The sequence below is a fragment of the Giraffa tippelskirchi genome, chromosome 6 (assembly GCF_054371585.1).
Source record: "Giraffa tippelskirchi isolate mGirTip1 chromosome 6, T2T-mGirTip1v1.2.pri, whole genome shotgun sequence".
Taxonomy (NCBI): domain Eukaryota; kingdom Metazoa; phylum Chordata; class Mammalia; order Artiodactyla; family Giraffidae; genus Giraffa; species Giraffa tippelskirchi.
In genome coordinates this window covers 141,059,139-141,083,263 of record NC_137280.1, presented here as the reverse complement: position 1 = coordinate 141,083,263, position 24,125 = coordinate 141,059,139, and the positions used below count along the sequence as shown (strand labels likewise).

General features: G+C 46.1%; 1 protein-coding gene across 9 annotated transcripts in view; it reads right to left on the bottom strand.

Annotated features, from left to right (window-relative positions):
- Nucleotides 1–24,125, bottom strand: part of CYFIP2 (cytoplasmic FMR1 interacting protein 2) — a 129,534-nt gene that overhangs the window by 89,052 nt on the left and 16,357 nt on the right. For 3 of the 9 annotated variants that reach the window (XM_081500461.1, XM_081500459.1, XM_081500460.1), the window contains exons 2-10: nt 20,902–21,041; nt 19,034–19,123; nt 12,444–12,521; nt 10,788–10,889; nt 8,367–8,548; nt 6,463–6,559; nt 5,355–5,483; nt 2,960–3,064; nt 271–362 (exon numbers count right to left, since the gene is read on the bottom strand). In XM_081500461.1, the coding sequence (XP_081356587.1) occupies nt 271–362; nt 2,960–3,064; nt 5,355–5,483; nt 6,463–6,559; nt 8,367–8,548; nt 10,788–10,889; nt 12,444–12,521; nt 19,034–19,123; nt 20,902–21,018 (992 nt within the window). In that variant the 5' untranslated portion in view covers nt 21,019–21,041. Of the gene's footprint in view, nt 1–270; nt 363–2,959; nt 3,065–5,354; nt 5,484–6,462; nt 6,560–8,366; nt 8,549–10,787; nt 10,890–12,443; nt 12,522–19,033; nt 19,124–20,123; nt 20,197–20,901; nt 21,042–24,125 lie in introns of those variants that run through there. The other 6 variants (XM_081500465.1, XM_081500464.1, XM_081500463.1 and 3 more) reach the window with 4 other exon arrangements.

The following is a 24,125-nucleotide window of genomic DNA, read 5'->3' as shown; positions in this document are numbered from 1 at the left end:
CCTGCTGTCCCCCTGCAGGTGGCATGGGCCACCGTGGGGACAGAGAAGGGGCGGAGCTGTGCTCTGAGCGCTTCTGAACCCTGGCAGCAAAGGGTGGGTGCAAAAGGGCTCAGATCACCATCCGCTGCTCCCCTCTGTCAGGAGCCAGTGATGGACAGACTCCACCTGCCCAGGGTCTGGGGAGAGGGGAGGGGCTGAAATGGCCCCTCGGCCCCCTGCCCGGGCTGGGCATCCTCGCGGGAGCCGAGAGACATTACGGCAGGCACTCACTTGGACTTGTTCTCTTCATAGTGAGCACTGGTCTTAATGTATCTGGCCAGCTCTATCTGCATGTCGCCGAAAAGGGGCACCACCTGCAGCTGCTGCAAAGGAAGCAAACACAGCTTGTGAGACACGGAGGGAGGGACCGGCATTGCCTTCCACTGGGAGAGCCAGGCCTCCATGTGTGCCTCCGGGCTGACCTCTAGTTCTGCCTCTGATGATGCTACCATGGGACCCTGGAACCACAAAGAGCCTTGGCCAGCCTACAGGTCCTCCTCTGCCGCCAACCATCTCTATGTTCCAGCATCTGAGCCCAGAGAGGCAAAGAGACTTGTCCGAGGTTACAGAACAGGTGAAGAACGAGAACCAGATGGCCTGCCTCCCAGGGCAGGGTCTTCTCTGCTCTAATTTCCCTTGAATTAAAGGCTTCTCACTGTTTCTGGACTAGATGTGAGTGCCTGAATTCCACTGGCTGGGAGTGACCTTCTTGAGAAACTCCACAAGGTGACTGAAACCTTGAACACCTAACACCAGAGGGCAGACGACTGCCATCCGAAGAGGAGGACTAATGCTGGGGAGGCTGGTATTCACTGTCTGCTTCTGATTCATGAGGCACTGCAGTGCTAAGTCCTTCAAAAGCAGAGGACTCTTAGGGCAGTGAAACTATTTTGTATGATACCACAATGGTAGATATAGGGGCTTCCCTGGTGGCTCAGCAGTAAAGAAACCGCCTGCCAATGCAGGAGACACAGGAGATCTGGGTTCCATCCCTGGGTTGGGAAGATCCCCTGGAGGAGGGCATGGAAACCCACTCCAGTATTCTTGCCTGGAGAATCCCAGGGATAGTGGAGCCAGGTGGGCTACAGTCCACGGAGTCACAAAGAGTCAGACACAACTTAGCAACAAAGTACAACAACAATGGTAGATAGAGTCATTTTACATTTGTCAAAACTTACAGAATGCACAATGCCATGAATTATCCCTACTGCGCACTATGGGATTTGGGTGCTAATGATGTGTTAACAGTGCAGATTTATGGACTAAAACAGATGTCCCTCTCTGCTGGGGAGTTGTAATAATGGGGGAGGTTGAGTATGAGTCAGGATAGGAGTTATATGGGAAACGTCTGTTCCTTCTGCTCAATTTTGCTATGAGCCTAAAACTGCTCTAAAAAATAGTCTATTAAGCAAAACAGAGAACAGTTATCTCAATCCATAGAATAGATGAGTGAGGTCAGTATTACTATTACTCCCATTTAACAAGATGAACAAATTGAAGCTTTGACAACTCAGCTAGAGTGCTTTTTTTTTTTTTTTCACAAAGTTAGACTGGCTAGAAGCCAAGGAGCCAGGATTATAACCCAGGGTTCTGACACCTATGTCCCTCATTGAAGCCTCAAGGGAACACCATAAAGTAGACACTCATAGCATTCCTATTTTTCAGGATAGAGAATTCAGTTTCAGAGAAGCTCTGTGACTTTCCCAATGTCACCCAGCTATGTAGTGGCACAGCAAGACTAAAAACCAGTTCTGTGCGAGGTGAGATTGTGGTCTTCAATTCCACTCCCATCTCATTCATGTGGATTTAAGGCAGAAGTGGACTTTGCCAGTTCCCCCCAGATAAGCCCAGTTTTCATTTGGGGCAGTCCTAGAGAAAAGTGAAAGTTCTAGCTTCAAAAAGAAGCCAAGCCAAGCCTTAGGATGCTTTTGGTGACTAGTGCATGCATGCTAAGTCACTCAGTTGTGTCTGACTCTTTGCGACCCCATGGACTGTAGCTCACCAGGCTCCTCTGTCCATGGGATTCTCCAAGCAAGAATACTGGAGTGGGTTGCTATGCCCTCTTCCAGGGGATCGTCCCTGTCCAGGGATCAAATCAGCGTCTCTTATGTCTCCTGCATTGGCAGGCGAGTTCTTTACCACTAACACGATCTGGGAAGCCCCTTGGGTGACTTACTTCCCCACTAACTTCCAAGAGTCAGTGAGACCCAGGCTCAGCCACATCTTCAAAGGGATCCACTTTTAATTTAAGCCTGGTTTTCCCATGTCTGATCTCAGAGGCTCTACTCCACACCTGAGGTGCCTGATGCTGGGATACACTGATGATATGGAACTGACTTCCAAAGTAGAAAATCCCTTTGCAAAAACCTCAAAAGCAAACCTCAAGGTTTGTTGTTAAAGATTTGGGGCCAGAAGATGAAATCTCTGAGGCACTGGAATGGATTGAGAGCAGGCTGGACCCCATAAGGCATTCTGCCCAGAGGCAGGGTGCGGAGTAGGCCTCTGGTGGGCCAGGAGAGTCTGTGAGCTTGTGAATGTGAATCAATGTAACATCCACTCTTTAATCCTCCTGCAATTGTGAGCTCTGATTTATACTGAAAATTAAAGCAGGCTCTGTCTTCTGGGACACACCTTTCTTTAGATGGCAAGGGGTTTCAGGAAAGGGTAAAAGCAGTGTGTGGAAAGCATCACACAGCCTTCTGGCTGAGACTGGGGCACCTGAGACTGGGGCACACACCTTCAATAGCATGGATTCCTCTACCCAAGGCAGCTGGGGCTCCTGTCTCTATCCTCCTCCTCCTCTTGGGATCCTTAGAACCACAGTTCAATCAATAAGCACCACTCTTTGCTGACTAATTTCATTCCTTTCCCCAGAGACCACCCCCTGGCTCCTTGCCCAGCCCCAGCCCCAGGTGCTGACCTTAAAGAACTTATCAATTTTGCTGAGGTTGATTCTCTTCTTGGCATCCAGTTTGTAAATGTTACTGACATTCCCATCCATCAGGTACAGACCAAAACCCATTACCTAGCATGAGAAGAGGCAGAGACGGAAGGTAGTCACATCCACTGGAAAAGTTTCAAAATACCAAAAAAAGCAGATGCGTGCATGTGCACACACACACCCCCTGTAGTGACATATTCTATGACAAAACCCCATGTGTTGTCACAAAGAAGGACATGTAGAACTAATCTCAATCAGAAATTTGATTTCTGTGAAGACAAGCAGAGGACTCTTTCATTTATTATTGTGGTGGCCACTTCTTGAGTCCTCGCCATGGGCCAGAGTCCATGCTTAGGGGTTTAGAGACATTATCCTTAATTCTCACCATCTTATGAGTCAAATTCTACACGATAACCTTATTCTACAGATGAGGAACTGGAGACACAGAGAGGTTAGACAGCTTGCCAAGATAACACAGATAGTAAGCTGCAGAGCTAGGATCTGAACCGGGATTTGACAACAACCTATATGCATTTAGATCCTTCTCAAGAAAGACTGCGTGGTGCTGCTGTTGCATCCCCAGGCTCTGGCAAACACTGCGGGCACTTGATGCATACTCACTAGATGGTAAATGAATGTCAAACTATTCACCCTTTCCCCAATGAAACTACAACAAAGATTCCCAAGGAATCTCATTGGTGACTTCATTAACAAAAAGAACACATTTTTGCTGACGGTGCCCTATATAGGCAGGTTGACAGGCTGATTCTAAACACTCCAGTCCATATAATATTGGGTTGGCCAAAAAGTTCATTTGGGTTTTTCTGTACAATGTAATGGAAAAACTAGCACGAACATTTTGGCCAACCCAATAGTTTCCTGCATGTTGGCTTACTTCGCTCCTTTTGTCAAATGTACAGCAAGCCCGAGGGAGCCTGAACAACTAGGTTGAAAGCAGCTTCCTCGGCTCGCAGTTGCTATGTGAGGGGGGAGTCGTCATGCCTGACACCTAAGGGACTGGGCTAGAGGATGGGTACTTGTGGTTCTGCAGGGGGTGTGCCAGGCTTTTCCATTTAAGGTGAAAGGCGCCCCCTGCTGGCATCTGAGTTTACTAACACACTTCAGAGAGCTTGGAAACAGCAAAACTCCAAGAGGCCAGGTTGAGAATTGAGAGGGAGAAGGCTGGAACGCTGAGATGCGGGAGGATTAAAAGCAGGCAAGAGAAATGAAGAGCCTGAGAATCTGATAGCAGCACATAAGGATGCTTGGTGAAGTGGGGTTTAGTAACCTAGTTTACTGAAGCAACAATTCTGGGCAGAGCTGTGGTAATTGCCTGGACATAGCACTGGTGTGAGAGAGGCTGCTGAACTCTGGGTGACTTCTCTGAATTTCTGACTGTGCAGAGGAAGCCAGGATGAATGAGTCATAAAGCCACACTCTCCTGCAACCTTGTTCGAGATGCTATGGAAATGTAAAGAAGGGAACACCAAAAGGGTTGGTATTCTTGAAATAAGAGGCGACATGGAGAGGAAGAAAAAGTCAAGTCACCAGGGGAAACTTGAAAGGGAAGAAAGAAACAAAAGAGGTGATGCAGTGTGTATAAAGAATATGAAGAACGTTATTGATTTCAGTGCTATTGTTTTCAGAGAGAAGTTAGAAGTAACCTAAGCAGTTAAGGATAGAATAATGGCTAAAGAAATGAAAACTCATCCATACAACATTATTTAAGGGCTGCATGTTATTCCAAATGCACTTAATGATATGGGATAAATAATACACATACATAATTTATTTAAATTGCATATGTTGAAAATATATCAGCACAGAAAAAAAGAGAAAGATATACATCAAAATGCTAAAAGTGTTATCTCTGGGTGGAAAGATTATAAGAGATTCAATTTTTTTATGCTTTTCTGTTCAGAATTTCTACAATGATAAACATCACTTGATAATTTAAAAATGAAACGTGTAAACTGATGAAACAAACATGATTGTTTTGGCAAAATATAGTAAAAGCTATAAGATTTGGCCTTCCCCTTGGGTTGGCAATTTTCCTCTAGGATGTCTGACTTAACAAGAGTATAGACACAAAGTGCCACAGAGTTTCAACGCACTTTAGCAAATACCAAATGATGGGGGATTTGTTAAATGACAATGTCCCCATATAATGAAATACTAGGTAGCCATTAAAAGTCACATTGTAGACATAGCCTTAATGCTGTCTAGAAAGGTGTACACAACATATCAAAGGGAAAAAATTGGTTACAAAATCTTTTGTATAGTAAGATCTGCCCTCATGCTTAAGCAAGAAGAAATAACTTTTAAAAATGATTTTAGATAAGGAGATGAGAGGGTGTGGCTGAGGGAGCTGTACCTTGAGGAGCATGTGCTTCTCACTGGGGGTCAGATACATCTTGTTCTCGTAGTAATCCACGCAGATGTTGACAATGTCGGCCAGCAGCTCTTCGTAGCCTGGGATCACTTCCAGTTGCTGGTGGAGACACTAAACAGCAGCGCCCCCTCTGGTTAGCCCCTGTCCTGCATCCTCCTCACCTACAGCATCCAGGATGGCTCACTGCTGGGCCCTGGGGCAGTGCACGGCCTTGCTGACCACACCAGGTGGAGGGGAGCCTGCAACCTCTCCTCAGTGTCTACAGCAGTTGGTCAGAACCGCCGCACATCACCCAGGGCAGGGGTCTGCCCCTTAGGGGTCTCCACTGTACTTCCTGGCAGTTCTCATGGTTAGAAATGCTTTCTCTGGCTGAACTGAAAGCAGTTCAGCTTTATAGTAATCAGCCTGTGGTCATTTCAGCTTAGTTTTGAGGGTGTGTGTGGACTGAGCCCCAAATGTCTCCAAGGATGATAGTGGGAAGACCCAGCTCAGTGGAGGAGAAATGGGCCAGCAGGCATCTCCCAGTACAGGACTCAGCAGTACAAAGACATTTCCTGTACAAGAAGACCTGGGGTCTCCATCCCAGGCCCCTTCTCTCCAAAAGGACACACCATTGAGTGGGAATATCCTGGCAAAGCCATGGTGGTAACTATAACCACATCTTCTTATGTTCTTTGTTAAGTTCTACATGCTATCGTTATCTCATTTATTTCTCACTGTAATCCTAAAAGCCCCATTTTACAGATGGGGAAACTGAGGCTGAGACCTTGCCCAAGGCCTCACAGTAGGGCAATGGAGGGTCCAAGATGAGAAAACAAGGCAGTCTAACTTCAGAACCCAAGCTCTCAACCTATACCAACCTATACCGGGGCAGAACACTGGCTAGAAGATCTTCTAAGAACAAACTGCAGAGGGTGAAGGGGCTATCTGTGGTTGGGAAGGGACACTTAAATCTGCAGCTTAAAGCTTGAGTAGAGCAGAGGGGACGAATGATCTGGACAGAGCTCCTCTGCCTGTGGGTCCCCCAACCTCTAGGCTCTAGCTTGCATCCCAGGACACCAGGTCAGGACTGACATAGGTTTGCCATCACCTGGGTGATCCTGTTGTGGTTGGCCAGGAACATGGACAGGTTCTGCGACTCCTGGATGGACTGGGGGTCAGCCATCTTCCTCAGGAACTGAGCTGCCCTGGACAGGATGGTGTAGAAAGGGATGCTCATGAATTGCCGGCCTAAGCCGGGCCTCAGCTCCCACCTAACCCAGCCTGGCCCTGCTCCCATCTAACCCAGATACACTATCCCCAAAGTTGCAGGGCTCTGAATGGCACAAGTGACTCTAACATCGAAGGAGAGCCTGTTCTGGAGTCATTTCACTTGGAGCTGTTTGCACCCCTGTAATAAGGGTACCTGAAATTAAGAAACAAGAATGCACTGAAGTTCAAAGACGAGTCAAGTTTAAGGGTAGCTAGCATCCCATCAACCAGCCCAAGGGGGTAGGACCTAGTGAAACGGGCATCCTGAGCCTCGCAGTGATCTCCAGCAAAACTACACAGTAAGTCATGGGGAAGAATCACAAGCAGCGGAATGTTCTGTTTTTGTTGGGTATTATGTTGTTTACAGGAAAATCTCAATGTTTCTAAACATTGTGGAGAAAACAAAAGTCTGTTTAACCTGATGGGACTGAAGGGATGATGGGTGTGGGGAACACAGCGGGCCTTGAAGGGAGGAAACCGCGGCACTGGGACTTCTCCAGCCTGACCTGGAGGTGGAGGTGGTGTAGCCCGTGTCACCAGGGACCGTGGAACACGGACAAGACACAGCAAGGTCCCAGCTGGTGCCCAGACCATGTCAGCTGGGACAGTGATGGCAGGAGTTGACCAAATCTGGGGAGAGTTTGGGGGGAAGACACTGTACCATGAGCTGTCTATGGAATCTCCGTGAAATTGCCATTTCTGAACGGGGCTCTGTCTTCTGGGTACTGACAGGTTTCAGTTCACTCAGGAGGATAAAACAGTGAGGATCAGTCTGTTGTCTGCTTTCTCCGGTTACTCGGAGCCCCAGGAGGACGTGGTTCAAGGACAGGGGCCCTCTTCATCATGACACAGCAAACTCTTCCCAAGAGATATGTATGGACACCTTGGAGCTTCTCTGAGCCTCAAGCAACACAGGTGTATTTGCTACTTTCACCTGCCCTCCCCCACTTTGGGGTGGCTGTGTACAAATTTCTGGACAGGAATGACCCCTCCCCCACTCTCAGTCCTTCTTTCTTGTGAGCTGACATTGACCCTCAACTGACCCCAAGGGTGAGCACCTCTCCCATCAGCACCACCCCAACACACTCATACATAGTGTCTGATGGAGGGATCAGCACAGGACCCAAGCTGGAGCAAGGAGAATCCTTCCTGGGGCTTTTGCAAAATATTTGCAAGGAGCTGCATCCTTTCCTTCCTTAGGAACTACGCTGACTTGAGGGACGCTCCTGGCGGCCACACAGGGCACGAGCCTGAGAATGAAGCCGACACTGGGGAAAGCCGAGCTGAGAGGCAGAGGGAACCAGACCAACAGCATCGCCTGAGTACCTGGATCAGGTAGACCAGGACTTTTCTGTTCTGGGAGCCAACCCAGTTTCTTCTTTCACATGAGCAGTTTGAACTGGCTTTCTGGTAGTTGCAGAGAATGACTCCTGTGACCATTTTAGGATTATATTAATCAAAATATAATCTCAGACTGCATGGGACCCAGAAAATGCTGCTCCACTGGTGGGGTAAATGAGGATTTGATTCCACCTCGAGATAGAAAACCCTGCCAAGACCCAGTTCTCCAAAGCTTAGCTCTGTATCTTATTCCTCAAGCTGCAAAAACAGAGGCAGACCCAACCCTGCTGTGTCTGTGGAGTGGCTAGCTTGGTTCTGAGCCTGTTAGGAGGACTCTGTCTTCTCTTTCCCACAGGCCGGCTGCCCAGGAAGGCGGGGTGGGGGCGGGACAGGAGCCCTGACCTCTTGTAGGCAGAGTGGTCGTTCTTGACACTGCACTTCATATTCTTCAGCTCGTCCAAGACTGCAAACATGTTGATGAACTTGCCCAAGGTCAGGAGGTAGGCCTCGGAGACAAAGTCCTTCCTCCGCTCAGCATGGCACAGTCGCTTTACCTCGCTGCAGAACCGCTCGATGGCTTTGCGCTGTGGGCAGAGGGGCAGCAGGTCAGGATTGGGCAGCCTGGTGGGGCGGATCGCTGAGTCCCTGGTGGGGAGCTGGTCAAGGCTCCCTGGGTGCTCTACTCAGAGCCTGGACTTTTAGAGAAAGGCAAAACTTCCCAGAGGTCTTCCACAGAGGCATCCTGAAATCCTAAGCTGATTTCTAGAGGGAAGCCCAGAACCTGTCCCCAAGTGAGCCAAACCAATGAATTTATTCACCCCGTCCTTGCTGAGAAAGCATGCTGTCTTGTTCACATGTGTATCCTAGCACCTAGGACGTGCAGGCACCAGACAATTAAGAGGTAGCAATGGACAGTGAGAAGGACGCTCAGAGAAAGAGCTCCATTCATTCAATAGATGCTGTTCATTGAGGTTCTCCTGTGTGCCAGGCATCATTCCTGGCCCTGGGGTAAAGCGGGTAACAAAACAGAAAAAGAAGTCTCTACCTAAAGGAACTTATATTCTAGTGATGGGTGACAGAAAACAAAATGTCAAATAAATTCTCTAATTCAGAATGTGGTATGAGCTGTGGAGAAAAATCAAGCAAGGAAAGGAGATAGGGAGACCTTCAAAGACCAGATCAAGCCTCTTTCTCCTTCCAGAGTGTAAGTCCAACAAAACTTTCCAGGATGATGGAAATGTTCTGTATCTGCACTGTCCAACACAATGGCCACGCATCACATGTAGGTACTGAGCACTGGAAATGCAAGAGCCAAGGAGGATATGTATTTTACATTTTATTAAATTTGAATTCATGTAGATGGCCATACATGGCTACTGGTGACTGTACTGGACAGAGGAGTTTTCGATTACTCCATAGCCTCCCTTCTCCAAATACATCTTGTCAGGAGGCCCTCGGTTTAGTACTTACTTCATTTTGGGGTAGTTTTGCTCTCTTGGACCTGTCTTCCCAAAGAGCTTTCAGGCCTCTTGAAGGCAGGTCCATGATGCTAATAACAGCATCTGTGAATTAATAAACCTGCTCTGTAGTGAGGGCTCTACAAATAGGGCTCTTTACTAATGGACCTTATTTATCCTTAGAGAAAACCTGTGAAATGGGCATTCTTTCCAAAAGGTGGGAATATTGAAGGTATCAGAGGTCTGAAATGACTTAAAGGTCAGAGACAGAAGGTGGCAGTATGCTGGCTTGCTCTGCCTTCAAGGCTCTATCTGCCTCTTCCCCACCACCTCCAGGGGGCCAGCACAGAGCTGGGCACAGGGCTGAGGCTGGGGCAGTGCTTGCACGTCTACTTATGAGGCTTATAAATACATGTGGAACACATGGAGGGCACAGGGTGCGTGGCAGGACTCCCACCCAGGCACAGGGTGGGTTTAAACTGCTCAGCTTGCATTCCTGAATGGCTTCCAAAATAACCACGATAACCAGCTTGCCCTCTTACGTATCACTCACAGGAGTCTTTGGCCATCTTTTCTCTTTTCCTCCTTTAAACACTCGTTCTTCTTGGCCTCCCAGCTGGTCTCCCTGCTGTTACTCTTCTCCCCTCACCTCCACTCCCTTGCCCTTGACACCTGCCCCTCACCGCCCATCCACTAGCCACACAGCAGCAAGAACGTTGCTTCAACACTGATCAGATCATGTCACCGGAAACCTCCAACGGCTTCCCGTGATGCTTGAAGAAAATCCATGTGTTCTTTTCACAGCCTATAATGCCCTATATGAGTGAGTCCCTGCTCACCTCTCCAACCTCACCTTTTTTCACTCCCTCAGCTCACTATGCAGCCTCCCTGACTTCACTCCATTTCTTAAACCCATCACGTTTCTTGAGGTTGCAGGGCCTTTTCCTCTGCAGTTCCTTCTGCCTGGAACCCTCTGCTCCTGGATCATCACCTGCCCGCCTCTTTCACATCATACAGATCTCAGTTCAAATGCCACCTCCCTTGAGGCTGGCCCTAAAGTTCATCCATGTTGCAGACACTCTCCATGCCAGAGGTTTGCTAATTGCACTTTATTCACAGCACATGTTCTGTTGTGTATTGTTTATGGTCAGTCTCTCCTCCCACCCAAACACTCCCCTTTGACCACTAGGATGTGAACTGTATGGAGGGAGGGTGCTTGTCTATCTTGCTCACCCTGGGGTGGGTCAGGGGCACTAGAAAGTGTTTTGCTGAATGAATGAATAACACGGCACAGAAATCCAGACTCTTGTGTCTAAGGTGGGGGCCTTCTCAGTTGTCCTGGCCCAGACCCTCCCTGACCCCTCACCTGAAAGTACATGAACTTCATGAGCTTGGTGACCTCAGGCTCCAGCACTTCTACCGTCTTCTCATAGATCTCCACTCGGTTGGGCTGCTCGTTGCATTTCACCTGCAGGGAGACAGGGGGTTTCGCACACCCTGGTTTGCCCAGGCAGTCCTGGTTCACACCTGCTGTCTTATTAATAGGGCCCGTTTTCACTCTCGAATACACTTCATTTAGGATGAGAAGTGATATGGTAGATACACAGTGAGAGGAGGCTGGGGCAGCCCTGATAAAGAGTGAGTGCTTCTAGGCAGGACTGCTCCCTTAGACATCGACTGCAGGAAGGAAACCAGCTGGTCCCCGGAACAGAGTCCTCCTCCCCTTCAGTCTGTCCTGGGCCCCCACCATGTGCTGTACACACATCTATGTTCATCTACAAGGTCTCCCTCCTTCCATCTTTCCCTCAGTCCTACCCCAGGGGGACCTCTGCCAGATTCTAAGCAGAGAAGAATGTTCTCTTCTCCATGACTCTGAGTGCACTTGGGGCAAAGCCCCTGTCCACACCCGGGCCCAGTGAGGACCCCATTTTCTCTGCCCAGGGGTTTTCGGCACATCAGAATCACGTGGCAGGTGTGGTCACAGCATGTGCACACAAGGCTGCTAACAGGTCGTCGACACTGACGAGTCAGCAAAGGGTAATAAGCACAAGGACATTCTTCTCACTGTTGTTTAGAAATTGTGAAAATGGTAGCACAAGTTAAACATCCACTGGTCAACGATTAAATGGATAAAGTATTAATATGATGCACTATCATTAATATCACTGTTAGGGGAGATGAGACAGATCTCTGACCTGATGTGGAAAGATTGCTACCATAAATCTGGGTGGAAATAGCTGCAGGAAAGTAAGGGTAATTTAATCCTGTTTTTATTGAATAAAACACAAAACAGTGCGTGTGCTGGTGTGCCCAAATATAATACAGGTACAGAGACTCTGAAAGGGTGTGAACCAAGCTGCTAGTAAGAACCAAGCTTGGTTCTACTGCTAGAACCAAGCTAGTAGTTCCCTCTGGGGGTTAGGGCTGAGAGCAAGGGAGAGGAATGGTTTCTGTTTACACACTTGGGGTTTGTTGCTTTGGTGATGGTGGGATCCATGAATATAACATGATAATGATAAAAATACTATCTATATGTGTCAACATGAAAAAAGTCAGCTACAAAGAACAAAGCATAAAAAAGCAAGTGGCGGAACCATATAAATAAAAAACAACACGCTTTTGTAAATGACAATAATTTACAAAATAATAATCAGAAATATTCATGTTGTTGGAGGAAAGAGAGTCAGATGAACATGCAGCAAAGGGTCCACAGAGATTACGCTTTGGTGGGAGGTGGGGATTTGGGTGGTGGAGGGAGGGGGTGAGGCTGTCTTGCTTTCTACTTAACACCTTTCTGCAGTGGTTTGGGTATTGTACAGTTAGCATATACTGCTTTCAAAATAAAAGGATAATGAGAAATTTTTTAAAGTTGGTGTCAGTTTTACGGGATGCTCTCTGCACGCATTCAGTGAGTCCCCTTGGGTAGGAGACTCCGCTTCACTCGCTGTCGCTTGGAGGTCAGTAACCTGGATGGGGGTGGGGTGGCGGGTGGAGACACCCCCTGTGGGCAGAACTGTCTCACCTGGGGGATGGCCCGGGAACAGCTGCGCCAGGTGTACAGCATGACCGCATACTCGTGCCCTTCCTCCAGCATTTCATTCTGAAAAGCAAAACACGCTCAACAGGGAGAAACTACTCCAGGGCCACAAGACTTCTCAACAGCTCCCCATACCTCCACATCCTCGGACTCACAGTGTGGTCTCTGGACCAGCAGCATCAGCATTGCCTGGGGGGTTGCTTATTAGAAATGCAGAGTCTCAGGTCCCTCTCTGGGCCTTTGGAATCTGAATCTGCATTTCAATAAAATCCCCAGGGAACTCACATTCCCTGGTGCACAATAAGTTTGAGAAGCACTGGCCTAAATTATCCTCTTCAGTCACCCCAGGGCTCTATCAGCCGGGCACACTTTTCAAAGACAGATAGCTACCTCAGAAAGGTGGAGCAGACCCACTAGTTCCAACGGCAAAAGTTGTCCCAGATAGCAAGAAAATAAGCAAGCAGCCGAACAGTATGCACAGCAGGTAGGTTAAAAAAAAAAGAGTAAAAATTATGAAAGTATATTATTGTGTGGACTTCCCTGGTAGCCCAGTGGTGAAGAATACGTCTGCCAATGTGAGTTCAATCCCTGGGTTGGGAAGATCCCCTGGAGAAAGAAATGGCAACCCACTCCAGGATTCTTGACTGGGAAATCCCATGGACAGAGGAACCTGGTGGGCTACAGTCCATGAGGTCGCAAAGAGTTGGATGTGATTTCAAGATTAAACAACAACCACAATATTATTTTGTATTGAAAAATATCTTGGTGGAATACATACCAAGACTATGAGGAGCAAGCTCTCTGAGGGGCTGGATAAATGGGAGCTTTCACTTTTTGTATCACATAATGCTATAGTATTTGCATTTTAATAAGAGCCCATGTTGCTATTTCATACGCAGGAAGATGGCTAAGATCAAGATTAAGATTTTTAAAAATAATACAGAGCAGATGGTAAAATTAACAACAGCATGAAAAATGAATCTGATTACTCACCTCACCTAGTAACTGCTTCAGTGGAAAGAGCCCTAAACTCAGGGTCCAAATATCTGGGCTGAAGTCCCAGCTTCATCACTTCTTAGCCCTTCGGCCTTTAGGAAGTCACTTAACCTAAAATTCTCCATCTAGTCATCTGTATAATGATGATGACAGTAACAAGCTCAGAGAAATTTGTGAGAATTGAATAGCGTACAAACACATGGTGGTGGTTTAGCCGTGTCCGACTCTTTGTGACCCCATGGACTATCGCCCCCCGGGCTTCTCTGTCCACGGATTTCCTAGGCAAGAATACTGGAGTGGGTTGCCATTTCCTTCTCAAGGGATCTTCCTGACCCAGGGATCAAACCCACGTCTCCTGCATTGCAGGCAGATTCTTTGCCACTGAACCACCAGGGAAGCCTGCAAACACACATACACACTAGGCAACTTGTAAAGAGAGTTTGGTGTATTACTAGGGAAAAGATAGTCTGTCAGTTCCTCAAAAAGTTAAATCAGAGTTACCATACGATCCAACAATTTCACTCTGAGGTATATACCCAAGAGAAATGAAAGCGTATTTCCACACTGAAACTCCAAACTTGCTCACAGCAACATTTTTCTAATAGTCAAAAAACAGAAACAACCCAACTGTCCATCAATGGATGAATGGATTAAATAAAATGTGATGTAGCCATGCAGAGGAATAGTACGCATCTGTAAAAAGGAATGAAGTACTGATCCATGCTACAACATGGACGAACTTTGAAAACATTATGCTAAGTGAAAGAAGGCAGACACAAAAGGCCACTATTATGCAATCCATTTAGATGAACTGTTCAGAATAATCAAATCCATAGAAACAGAAACCAGATTAGTGGTTGGGGGAGAGCGGAATTGGGAAGGACTGCTAAAGGGTTTAGGGTTTCTCTTTGTGGTGATAGAAATTAGACAGGGGCAGTGATTGTATAACATTGTGAATCTACCATAAAAACAGTGAACTGTACACTTTAAATGGTGAATTTTATGTTATATGAAGGACATCTCAAAAAATATACTAAAAAATTGTATTACTAGGCCATCTCTTTTGTAAATGTTCATACTGATACAAAAACAAGCCTTTACTCATTTATTTTTTATCCCACACATCATGTCTATTTCGTAATATCTTCCTAGCACAAGATCAGATTTAATTTGGAGCTTATTCCTTTTTATAGTTTTGTTTTCAACGGCAAATGTCACTGACGAGTCACACTTTCAATTCTTAATTTAGAGAACTCTTTAAAACAGTAACATGTTGTCCTTGAGACCAGAGAGAACCAAGATCAAGTCTGTGGGTCTTCTGCTGCCTTTGCGTTCATGTTCATGTGTCAGAAAAGGGAAGTGACAGTAACGTGTAGGGAACGAACATGTGTCTACTTATTAGCATCAAGCTGCCCACTGGCAGGTGTTAGTATCCCACTCGTTCACCCACTGAACCTTCCACTGAGCACTCACGCAATCCCCCTTCAGTGCTCCATGCTAGGAACAGGCCAGTGAACCAGAATGCTGTGGACTCTGCCCTGTGGACAGCTCAGCTGACCATCAGTCAGGTTTGTTGCATAATCATGCCTGGAATATAGAGGTCAGGATAGTGTGGTGGATAGAGCCTCAGGAAATTTGAGTTCTGCTCTCGGCTCTGCTTGGACCCACATTTACCTGGAAAATGTCATGGTTTCATCATTTAGAGGCAGAGAATTGGCCTAAATAAGCAGTCCTCAACCTTTTTGGCACCAGAAATTGGTTTCAGGGAAGACAATTTTTCCATGGACCAAGGTGGGGGGTGAAGGTGGTTTCAGGATGATTCAAGTGCATTACATTTATTGTGTACTTTATTTCTATTATTTCTTTATTTCTATTATTATTGCATCAGTTCCACCTCAGATCTCCAGGCATTAGAACCCAGAAGTTGGAGATCTCCGGCCTAAATCACTAGTTCTCAACCTGGCTACCCATTAGTCACCTGGGTAACTCTGAAAACTCCTGATGCCCAGGCTGGACTCCAATGAAATGAAATCTTTATCTCTGGGGGAGGGGTCCAGGCATGAGTGTTTTTTTGTTTTGTTTTGTTTTTTAATGCTTTCTAGGTGATTTCAATGTACAGCCCAGGTTTACAGCTGCAGGACTAAGGATCTCTCAGGTTCTTTACATTTGTAAGATCCTGTAGGTCCATAATTTAACCTAATGTGAATTCAATTCAAATTTCAGATTCTGGCAGACTGTACCTCTCAGCACTTAACTTTGGACGCTAGGGCCCCATCTCACTCCCAGCAAAGAACCCTTGACTGTTCCTTGTAGCTGGTCAATTACATGGTTTACACACTTTCTCTTCCTCTTCCTCTTTTCTCTGGCTATCCAGCCCTTTGAGAGATTCACCTTGCCCCAGTGTGGGCAGGAGTAATACAAGAAGATGAACATCTAATGAAGCCTCTTGCTGCTGAAAAGCTACTCTAGACAAAGTCTGAGCAGGGTACAAGGATGAAACTATTGAGGAAGTGAGGTTTGGGTATTATCCATGAACATCAGCAGTGCACCCTATTTTGGACTTTGCCTAAAACCTCATCAACACTATCCCTGTGTCAGTAGAACAGTGGCCCCCAGAAAGATGTCTGCAACCTAAACTGTAGGACCTGTGAAAACAAAACCTTACATGACAAAAGGATGGAATGAAGCTAGCAACCTTGAGATGGGGAGGTTATCCTGGGTTATTGGGTGGACCCAGTGTGATGGCAAGGGTCCTAAGGGAGCTGAGAGAGTCAGAGCAGGAGCCGTGAGGATGGAAGCAGAGACTGAAGTGGTGTGACTGCTAGCTGGAAGGGCGCTGAGCCAAAGAATGCAGGCAGCCTCTACAACCTGGAAAAACAAGGCCACAGATTCTCCTCCAGCGCCTTCATAAATGAATGCAGCCTTGCCAACACCTGGATTTTAACCCTGTAAGATCCCATGTCAGACTTTGACCAAAAGAACTGTAAGCAAGTGAATCTGTGTTATTTTAGGTCACCAAATCTGTGATAATTGGTTACAGCAGCAATAGAAAAGGAATACAATCCCTCGCCAAACTGGCCCCTCCTCTGACTGCCCTACTGGTGCCCCTGACCTGTTTTTTTCAGGAAACCTCAGTCAGCACCGTTCCAGCTCCCCTTGGCCCCAGCCCCCAGCAGACTGTGAAGCCAGGCAGAGTTGCCCTCCAGTACCTCTTATATCCCCGACCCCTTGGCTGCTGTTCAGGCCACTGCCCTCATCCGGCCCTTGACACCTCCAGGGTAGATAACCTTAACTCAACTGATGTATTTGCCTCTCTCATGCCTCCTTACCACTCATTCTGCACAAAACTAACAAGTGAAATTTATTTCTCAAGTGTAGTTCTGTTCACATTTTCTTCATTAATGAAAACTGTCCATTGCTACTGATTTTTTTTTTTTTATTAAATGAATGAAAGCCCTCTGTTATGGGCTAACTTGTGTCACCCCCCCACCCCGCCCCCAAATTCATATGTTGAAGTCCCAGCCCCGGGACCTCAGAATGTGACTATATTTGGAGACAGGGCCTTTAGAGAGATGATTAAGTTAACATGAGGCCATTATCCAACCTGACTGAATCTGGACACACAGAGAGACACCTTACCTGTGTCTACACAGACAAAAGACCACGTGAGGACACAGCTAGAAGGCACAGAGAGGCCTCGGGAGAAACCAACCCTGCCGACACCTTGATGTTGGATTTCTTGTCTCCAGAAACAGGAGAAGATAAATTTGTTATTTAAGTCACCCAGGCTGTGGTATTTTGTTATGGCAGCTCTAGCAAACTAAGACACCCTCTATGCACCTAATTCGTTATGAATATCACCAAGAATTTCCCTACATGTACTTCACAGTTCCAACCCAGGCAATCTCTGAAGACTTTTGCCTCTGAGCCTCTCCTTATGCTGCTTCCACCAGCTGGTATGCCCTGCCCATCTCCTCTCTGACAGATAAAATTCTAATTGGGAGGGTCAGCGGAGGTCAGAGCTGGGAATCATAAGTCCAAGATTCTAGGTTCAACCCTGTGATTTACTAATTGTGTGATTATGAGCAACCTGCTTATTAACTTCTCTAGGTCTCAGTTTTCTCATCCCTAAAATGTGTATAATGATCTCTTTGCAAATCACAGGCTGTAATAAGGTTCCAACGATATTATGTATGAGAAAATTTCACACAGTTTAAAGTACAATATATATATATATATGTAAATATATATACATATAGTTACAATGTGTGTATGTGTGCAAAGTATACAAAGCTATACTCAAAAGCTACTTCCTCCAACAAGCTTTCTCTGACCCTCTCAAGGGCACTTAAAAACTTTGAACTTTCACCATGTCTTTTATCTTCAACTTTGTACATTTTTGTCTGCAAGACTTGTCTAGAGCATGTTTTGTAGTCAAACAGACTTGGGTTTAGCTCTGTCATTTGTCAGTGGCAGGACCCTGAGTAAGTTACTTCACTTTTCTGGACTTTAGTTTTCCCCATCCATAAAATGGGTATTGTAATAAAACATTCTTCCCAGGGTTGAGGTGACAATTAATTGACAATGCATTTAAAATACCTGCACAGAAAATGTTCAGTAAATGCTAAGTTTGTCTATTTCCCACTTGATTCATTGAGAACTAAGACCCCATTTGTCCTTTCATACATGCCACGCCCCCCCCTCACCCCCCAGGCCTTCAGCATTTAGCAGGGTCTGATGAAGTACCAGGGACACAATATTTATTGAATGAATGGACAGGGTATGGTGAGACAAGGGTTTAGGCTATCAATGATATAGTGAGAAAGGTCTGCTGAGCTGCAGGCAGAGTCTGTGAATGAGAAATTGTGGAATTCTTTAGTTCTTTATTCTTTTTAAAGAAACTTTAAACTTTTTATTTTATGTCTTAGGTCAGGATGTGTGCAGCATGTGAGATCTCAGTTCCCCAACCAGCGATTGAACTTGTGCCCCCTGCACTGGGAGCGCAGAGTCTTAACCACTGGACTGCCGGGGAAGTCCCTGAATTCTTTAAATGTCAGTGATGCATGAGGGTGAAATCATGAAAGTCAAAGGGAGAAAGGTACCCATCCACACAGTGGGTCACACACAGACCCATCAAACCACTGGCCCCTGTCTGTGAATGATTTAGGCCACCAGCTTCCTCCAGTTATGAGTGTGTTACTCCAAAACTTAGAGAAACTTTGTGCTTTGGTCAAGAGCCAAAATTCCACACAGCCAGTAATCTATAAAGTACAAAACAAGGCAAGATCTAATCAACTGTTAACCCCAAAGCTAGAGAGCAGCTCAGGAAAGCGAACAGTGGGAACAGAGTTGGGCCCCAAAGGTGAGCAGGATTTGCAAGGCTGGAGGATACAGACCAGTGTACCCTAGGCATGGAGAGGGGATGGGTGGGGCCTGAAAAAGGGCTTGAGGAGATGGATCCTTCTGAGGCAGCGGGTTCTTGGAATAGCTGAGCCCCTGCTCCTGGTGAGAGAAGCTGCCCACAGCCCTGCCCCCACCAGGAGGGGCTATGTCTGTGCCTGAGGGTCACAGAGACTTACCATGCTGGAGTGCACTGTAGCCTGCTCAATGTACCTTGCAATGCCTGTGACAAATGCATTTCTGTCCTCGAAGTTTGTGTCAAAGTTAGCCTGCAGGAATTAAAGGACAGGAACATTTAATGGTTGGAAAACAGGTTCAAGATGGCTGGGTGTCCAGGAAATAAACTGCTGCCAACAAATGCCCAAGTTCTCTGGGGAAATCTATCTCCACACCGCCCTTTCATCTTCCACTGAGAAATCCCACCCTGCATTCCACTGGGCAGAAGCTGGCCACAGAAACGGCCTGCATCTGCTTCCCATGGGTAATCAGGTTCACCCAGAGAGCCTCACAAGTAAAATCTTAAACTATACAAGCCTAAATAGCTGTTTAAAGTGGAATGTGGTTTTTTTTTTTTTTTAAAAGAGAAGCAGACTCACAGATGTAGAGGAAAAACTAGTGGTTTTTTTCTAGAAGGGGAAGAGCAAAATGGTCGGGTGGGAGTTACACACTAGTGGGTGTAAGATAGGCTCAAGGTTGTACTGTATAACACTGGGAATATAGCCAATATTTTGCAATAGCTGTAAATGAAAAGTAACCTTTAAAAATTGCATTAAAAATTTAAAGATGTTTTTAAAGATGAAGATACTAAAGAAAAGGAAAGGTATACACTGTTTTCATCTCATTGTTGCAAAAATATTTGCCTGAGGGTGCAGATACCTCTGTACAAGAATAATAACTGCAGTAATTTTTTGTAATAAAAAAACTGGAAACCATCCAAATGTCCATTAACAGCAAAAGGCTAAATAAATAATAGCCTATCCATACAATGGGCTTATAGGTACTAAGTGCTGGTTAAAAATAGTATGGCAGCATTGTAGTATTATCAGGAAAAATACCCATAATAAATTTTAAGTTAAAAAAGTCAAATCATAGAGGCTTTTACCATCCTCTTTTGGTAAAAAAAAAAAAAAGTTATATATCTACATGGTAAAAAGATGTATGGGTGTATATATGCATGTATATATAGACATAGTTTCAGGGAAATTTTTATTTGTTATACTTTGCTATATTGCTTATAATAAAAAGATATCTACATAATTAAAAACTTACTGTGGATTAGACAAGGTGAATAAACCAACTTGATGAGTTGAACCTTCAGGCATGTGCTTAATACATCAAGCCACTGAATGAAATTAAAAATACTATGCATTTATTCTTAGTCTCATTTAGCAGTCCCAGAACTTTCAAAAGGTCAAATACAGCAAAAAAGCTAAAAATTTACCATTAACTCACTCTTGCTTAACACGGTGTACTCACCCAGTACACGCAGACAAGGGGCTATTTGCAAGGCTGGCTCCGGCTGCACCAATACCCTTCCTACCATGCCCGGTGGGATCACAGTTTTGAGCAATCTGATCACAGTTTGTCACGAGCTTGCCTCTTTTGGGCAAAAGCAAACAACTGTGACCAGCTTCCCCGAGCCATTGTCGGCTGTGGGGAGTTGAAGATCTCTTCTCACATACATGAAGAAAAAGTAATTTCCCAGGCAGGCTCTAGGGGTTTTTTAATGGTGATATTAAATTCATGAGGTCAGAGCTGCCAAAACCTTGGTTGGTGCCACAGCAAGAACAGCCGGCAAAGTATTTGGGGTCAGAACAGATCAACAAGCCTTCCCCTGGGAAGAGAAATAGCGCTGGTACACGTTTACTAGCTAATCTATTTCTTACACTCAGCTCTACCACTGCACCGGGGACTCCATCAGTTCACGACCTTTCACCTTCTAGATTCAGACAGCCCCCTTCCCTCTGCCTGCAGGGCAAACCCTCTCAGGGGGTCCCGAGAATTCCTGAGCCCCTCCTCCTGGTCCCTGTGCTCTGGGAGGACTTACCTGGTACATGATCGAGGAAGGTGGGGGCTCGATGCATGGCTGCTGGTCAGGGAGGGGCAGCTCTTCCAGCAGGTCCACGTTGGACAGGGCATCTTCCAGGGTGACGTGGGTGGTCATGGCTGCAGTTTCCGTTGTCCGCACTGAGGGGAGGCAAGAGAAGGAAACAGAGAGTTTCAGGGGCCTCCAAACATTTCTCCCAGGCCACCCCTGTCCAGGCTTCTTCCAGGGCATCCAGGGAGGTAAGTAACAGCACTGAGACCACTTCCACTTGCTACTTTTTCACAGATGCACTTAACCTGTGTGGGATATCAGAGGATATCCTTACAGTTTGTGTGTGTGTGTGTTAGTTGCTCAGTCATGTCTGACTCTTTGGGACCCCAGGGACTGAGGCTCGTCAAGCTCCACTTCCATGGAATTCTCCAGGCAAGAATACTGGAGTGGGTGGCCATCCCCTTCTCCAGGGGATCTTCCTGACCCAGGGATCGAACCGGGGTCTCCAACATTGCAGGTAGATTCTTTACCGTCTGAGCCACCAGGGAAGCCCTCTTTACATTTACAAAGTACTTTTTTATGTCTATTGCCTCAACTGAACCTCACACAACAATCCTCTCATGGCAGGTGGTATCACATCCACATAATCGATGGAAGGCCAAGGCTCAGGGAAGTTATGTGATGCCCATGCGACCACAGAGGCCAGGAGCAAAGGACCTCAAGTCATGCCTGACGCTGAGACATGGGTCAAAGTCAGTCTCCAGTTTTTGCTATTTGAGGAGATGTTTATCGGTTCTACTCTTCAATTCTTGCATAACACAAATATCCATTATCAAGAGTGCCAAAGATTATCAACTTGAAACTAGAGTTTGAAGTTAAGCTGGGAGTCAGAGATTCAGACTCCAGAGAATTTAACCTGATTTGCAAAAACATTAGAGCCATTGTCTTCCTTGGCCTAGAAGTATGATATTCTTTGTGAGCTACACCAAACAAATGAGCCCGAGATGGACATTTCTGTGTCTCAAACCCTGGCAGAGTACAGCGGCTTTGATGAGAACTTTGCCAGACACTGAAGTTGAAAAGGTTCTAAACAGCACTTACCTATCTGGAGTTAACTGCTATTTTAAGAACTCAGCACTCAGCAAACAGAAAACTCATTTTTTAAAAGCATATACAAAACATTAATAAAACATGATCATGATTTAGGGCATACAACAAGCTCTCACAAGTTCCCCCAAATATGACCTTCTAGAAGTCATATTCATTGACTACGTGCCATAAAATTAGAAATCAATAACACAACTTATAGCAAAGAAAAAAACCCAAGCCTGTGAAAATTTGTAAAAACGTATCTCTCAGGTTATTCATAGCTAAAGAGGAATTCAAATAGAAGTTATAAAATATTTAGAACTGAAAGATAGAGGGCATGAATAAATGTCTCAATGCATTTCACAGAAACTAAGAAAGCAGAATTACATGAACTGAATTTTCTGCTCAAAAACCTAAAAATGGATAAAAATCAACTCGAAGAAATGAGAATGCAGGGATTACTAACTACAAAAGCAGAACTATATGAAGCAAAAACCAAAGCAAAACAAAAATAACAGTAGACTAGGTGAACAAAAATCGAAAAACTGAATTTTATAAAAAGATGATGAAGGAGAAGAAGCCGCTGCTGCTAATCCTTTGTGTGCTAAGTCACTTCAGTCCTGTCTGACTCTTTCTGACCCCCGTGGACTGTAGCCCTCCAGGCTCCTCTGTCCAGGGGATTCTCCAGGCAAGAGTGCTGGAGTGGGTTGTCATTTCCAATCCCTTAGTACATCTGAATAAGGAAACTCCGAGAAGGCTGACTGTGCTCCTGAGAGCGCCCCTTCCCTCCCCACCCCCAAGCCCAGAGAAGCCTGAGACCCGCATCAGGGCTAGAGTCTCAGTGTCAGAGGATCCGCCCTGCTCATTAGGAAATGAGAGACCAGGGCGGAAAAGGACCAGCGACAGCAGAGCTGGGCCAGGCTGTGACTGGCTGACGCAGCTGCACAGCGCACCCATGCAGGCTGCCCCAGCGCCTTCCTAAGGCTTGGTCAGGAGGGCAGGTGGGGTTGAGCTGCTGAGCACCGCTTCACGCCTCACTGAGCTCTCAACTCACCTCCCTGTCACGCGCTCTGGCAACAGTGAAGGCCCCAACCAATGAGGGCGCAGGGAGCTCAAAGGTGACTTCCCCCTCTGCCCTCTGCAGGTGCCTGGCCTCACGGGTGGGTGGTCTCAGGCCCTCTCCACACCTATGCTTCTTCCTCCACTCTCTTCTCTGCCCTGAACTCTAAGTGCGGTCTTCAGTTCTACAGACAAACCATCCATCTGCCAGTCCACAGAAAAGACTGTCTTCTTTCTTACATTAATGTGAGGTTCATTTTGCAGGATTTTTCAGGGCATAATGACCTATATGCCTTCTTATCTATATGATCTTCCCAGGTAACACTAGTGGTAAAGAACCCGCCCGCCCAATGCAGGAGATTTCAGAGATGCAGGTTTGATCTCTGGGTTGGGAAGATCCCCTGGAGGAGGGCATGGCAATCCACTCCAGTATTCTTGCCTGGAGAATCCTTTGCAGGCTGCAGTCCATAGGGTTGCAAAGAGTCAGACACGACTGAAGCGGCTTAGCATGCAATGATCTATAAGCTCCAAAGCCCCAATAATTCTCTTCATTAATTTAAATAATAATAAAGCTATCATTTTAAGCCCTTACTCTGTGTCACTCTGCCAAGCACTTGACTATTTTAATCTTGCATCAACCCTATAAAGGTAAGTATTAATACTATGATTATTCCCATTTTACAGATGAGCAAACAGAAGCTCAGAATTTAGATAATATTAAAAGGTCAAGTGCTGGCAAGTGGTGGAGCTGGGCTTGGAACCTAGGTTTGTCTTACCTAAGAAAAGCCTAGATGGGTGGGATGGGGGGTTGTGAGAGGGAGGCTGAAGAGGGAGAAGATGTGTGTAAATATATGGCTGATTCGCTTCGTTGTACAGCAGAAACTAACACAACATTTGTAAAGCAACCATATCGCAATTAAAAAAAACAAGAGAGGCCTCAGTTCAGTTCAGTTCAGTTCCTCAGTCGTGTCCAACTCTCTGTGACCCTAAAGAAAGGCCTAGAAGCAGCTATTTATCTATGACTGCCAAGGCTACGTCAAAGGACCAACTTGAGGCAGCTTCCACTGGCCAAAGAGGGGGCAATC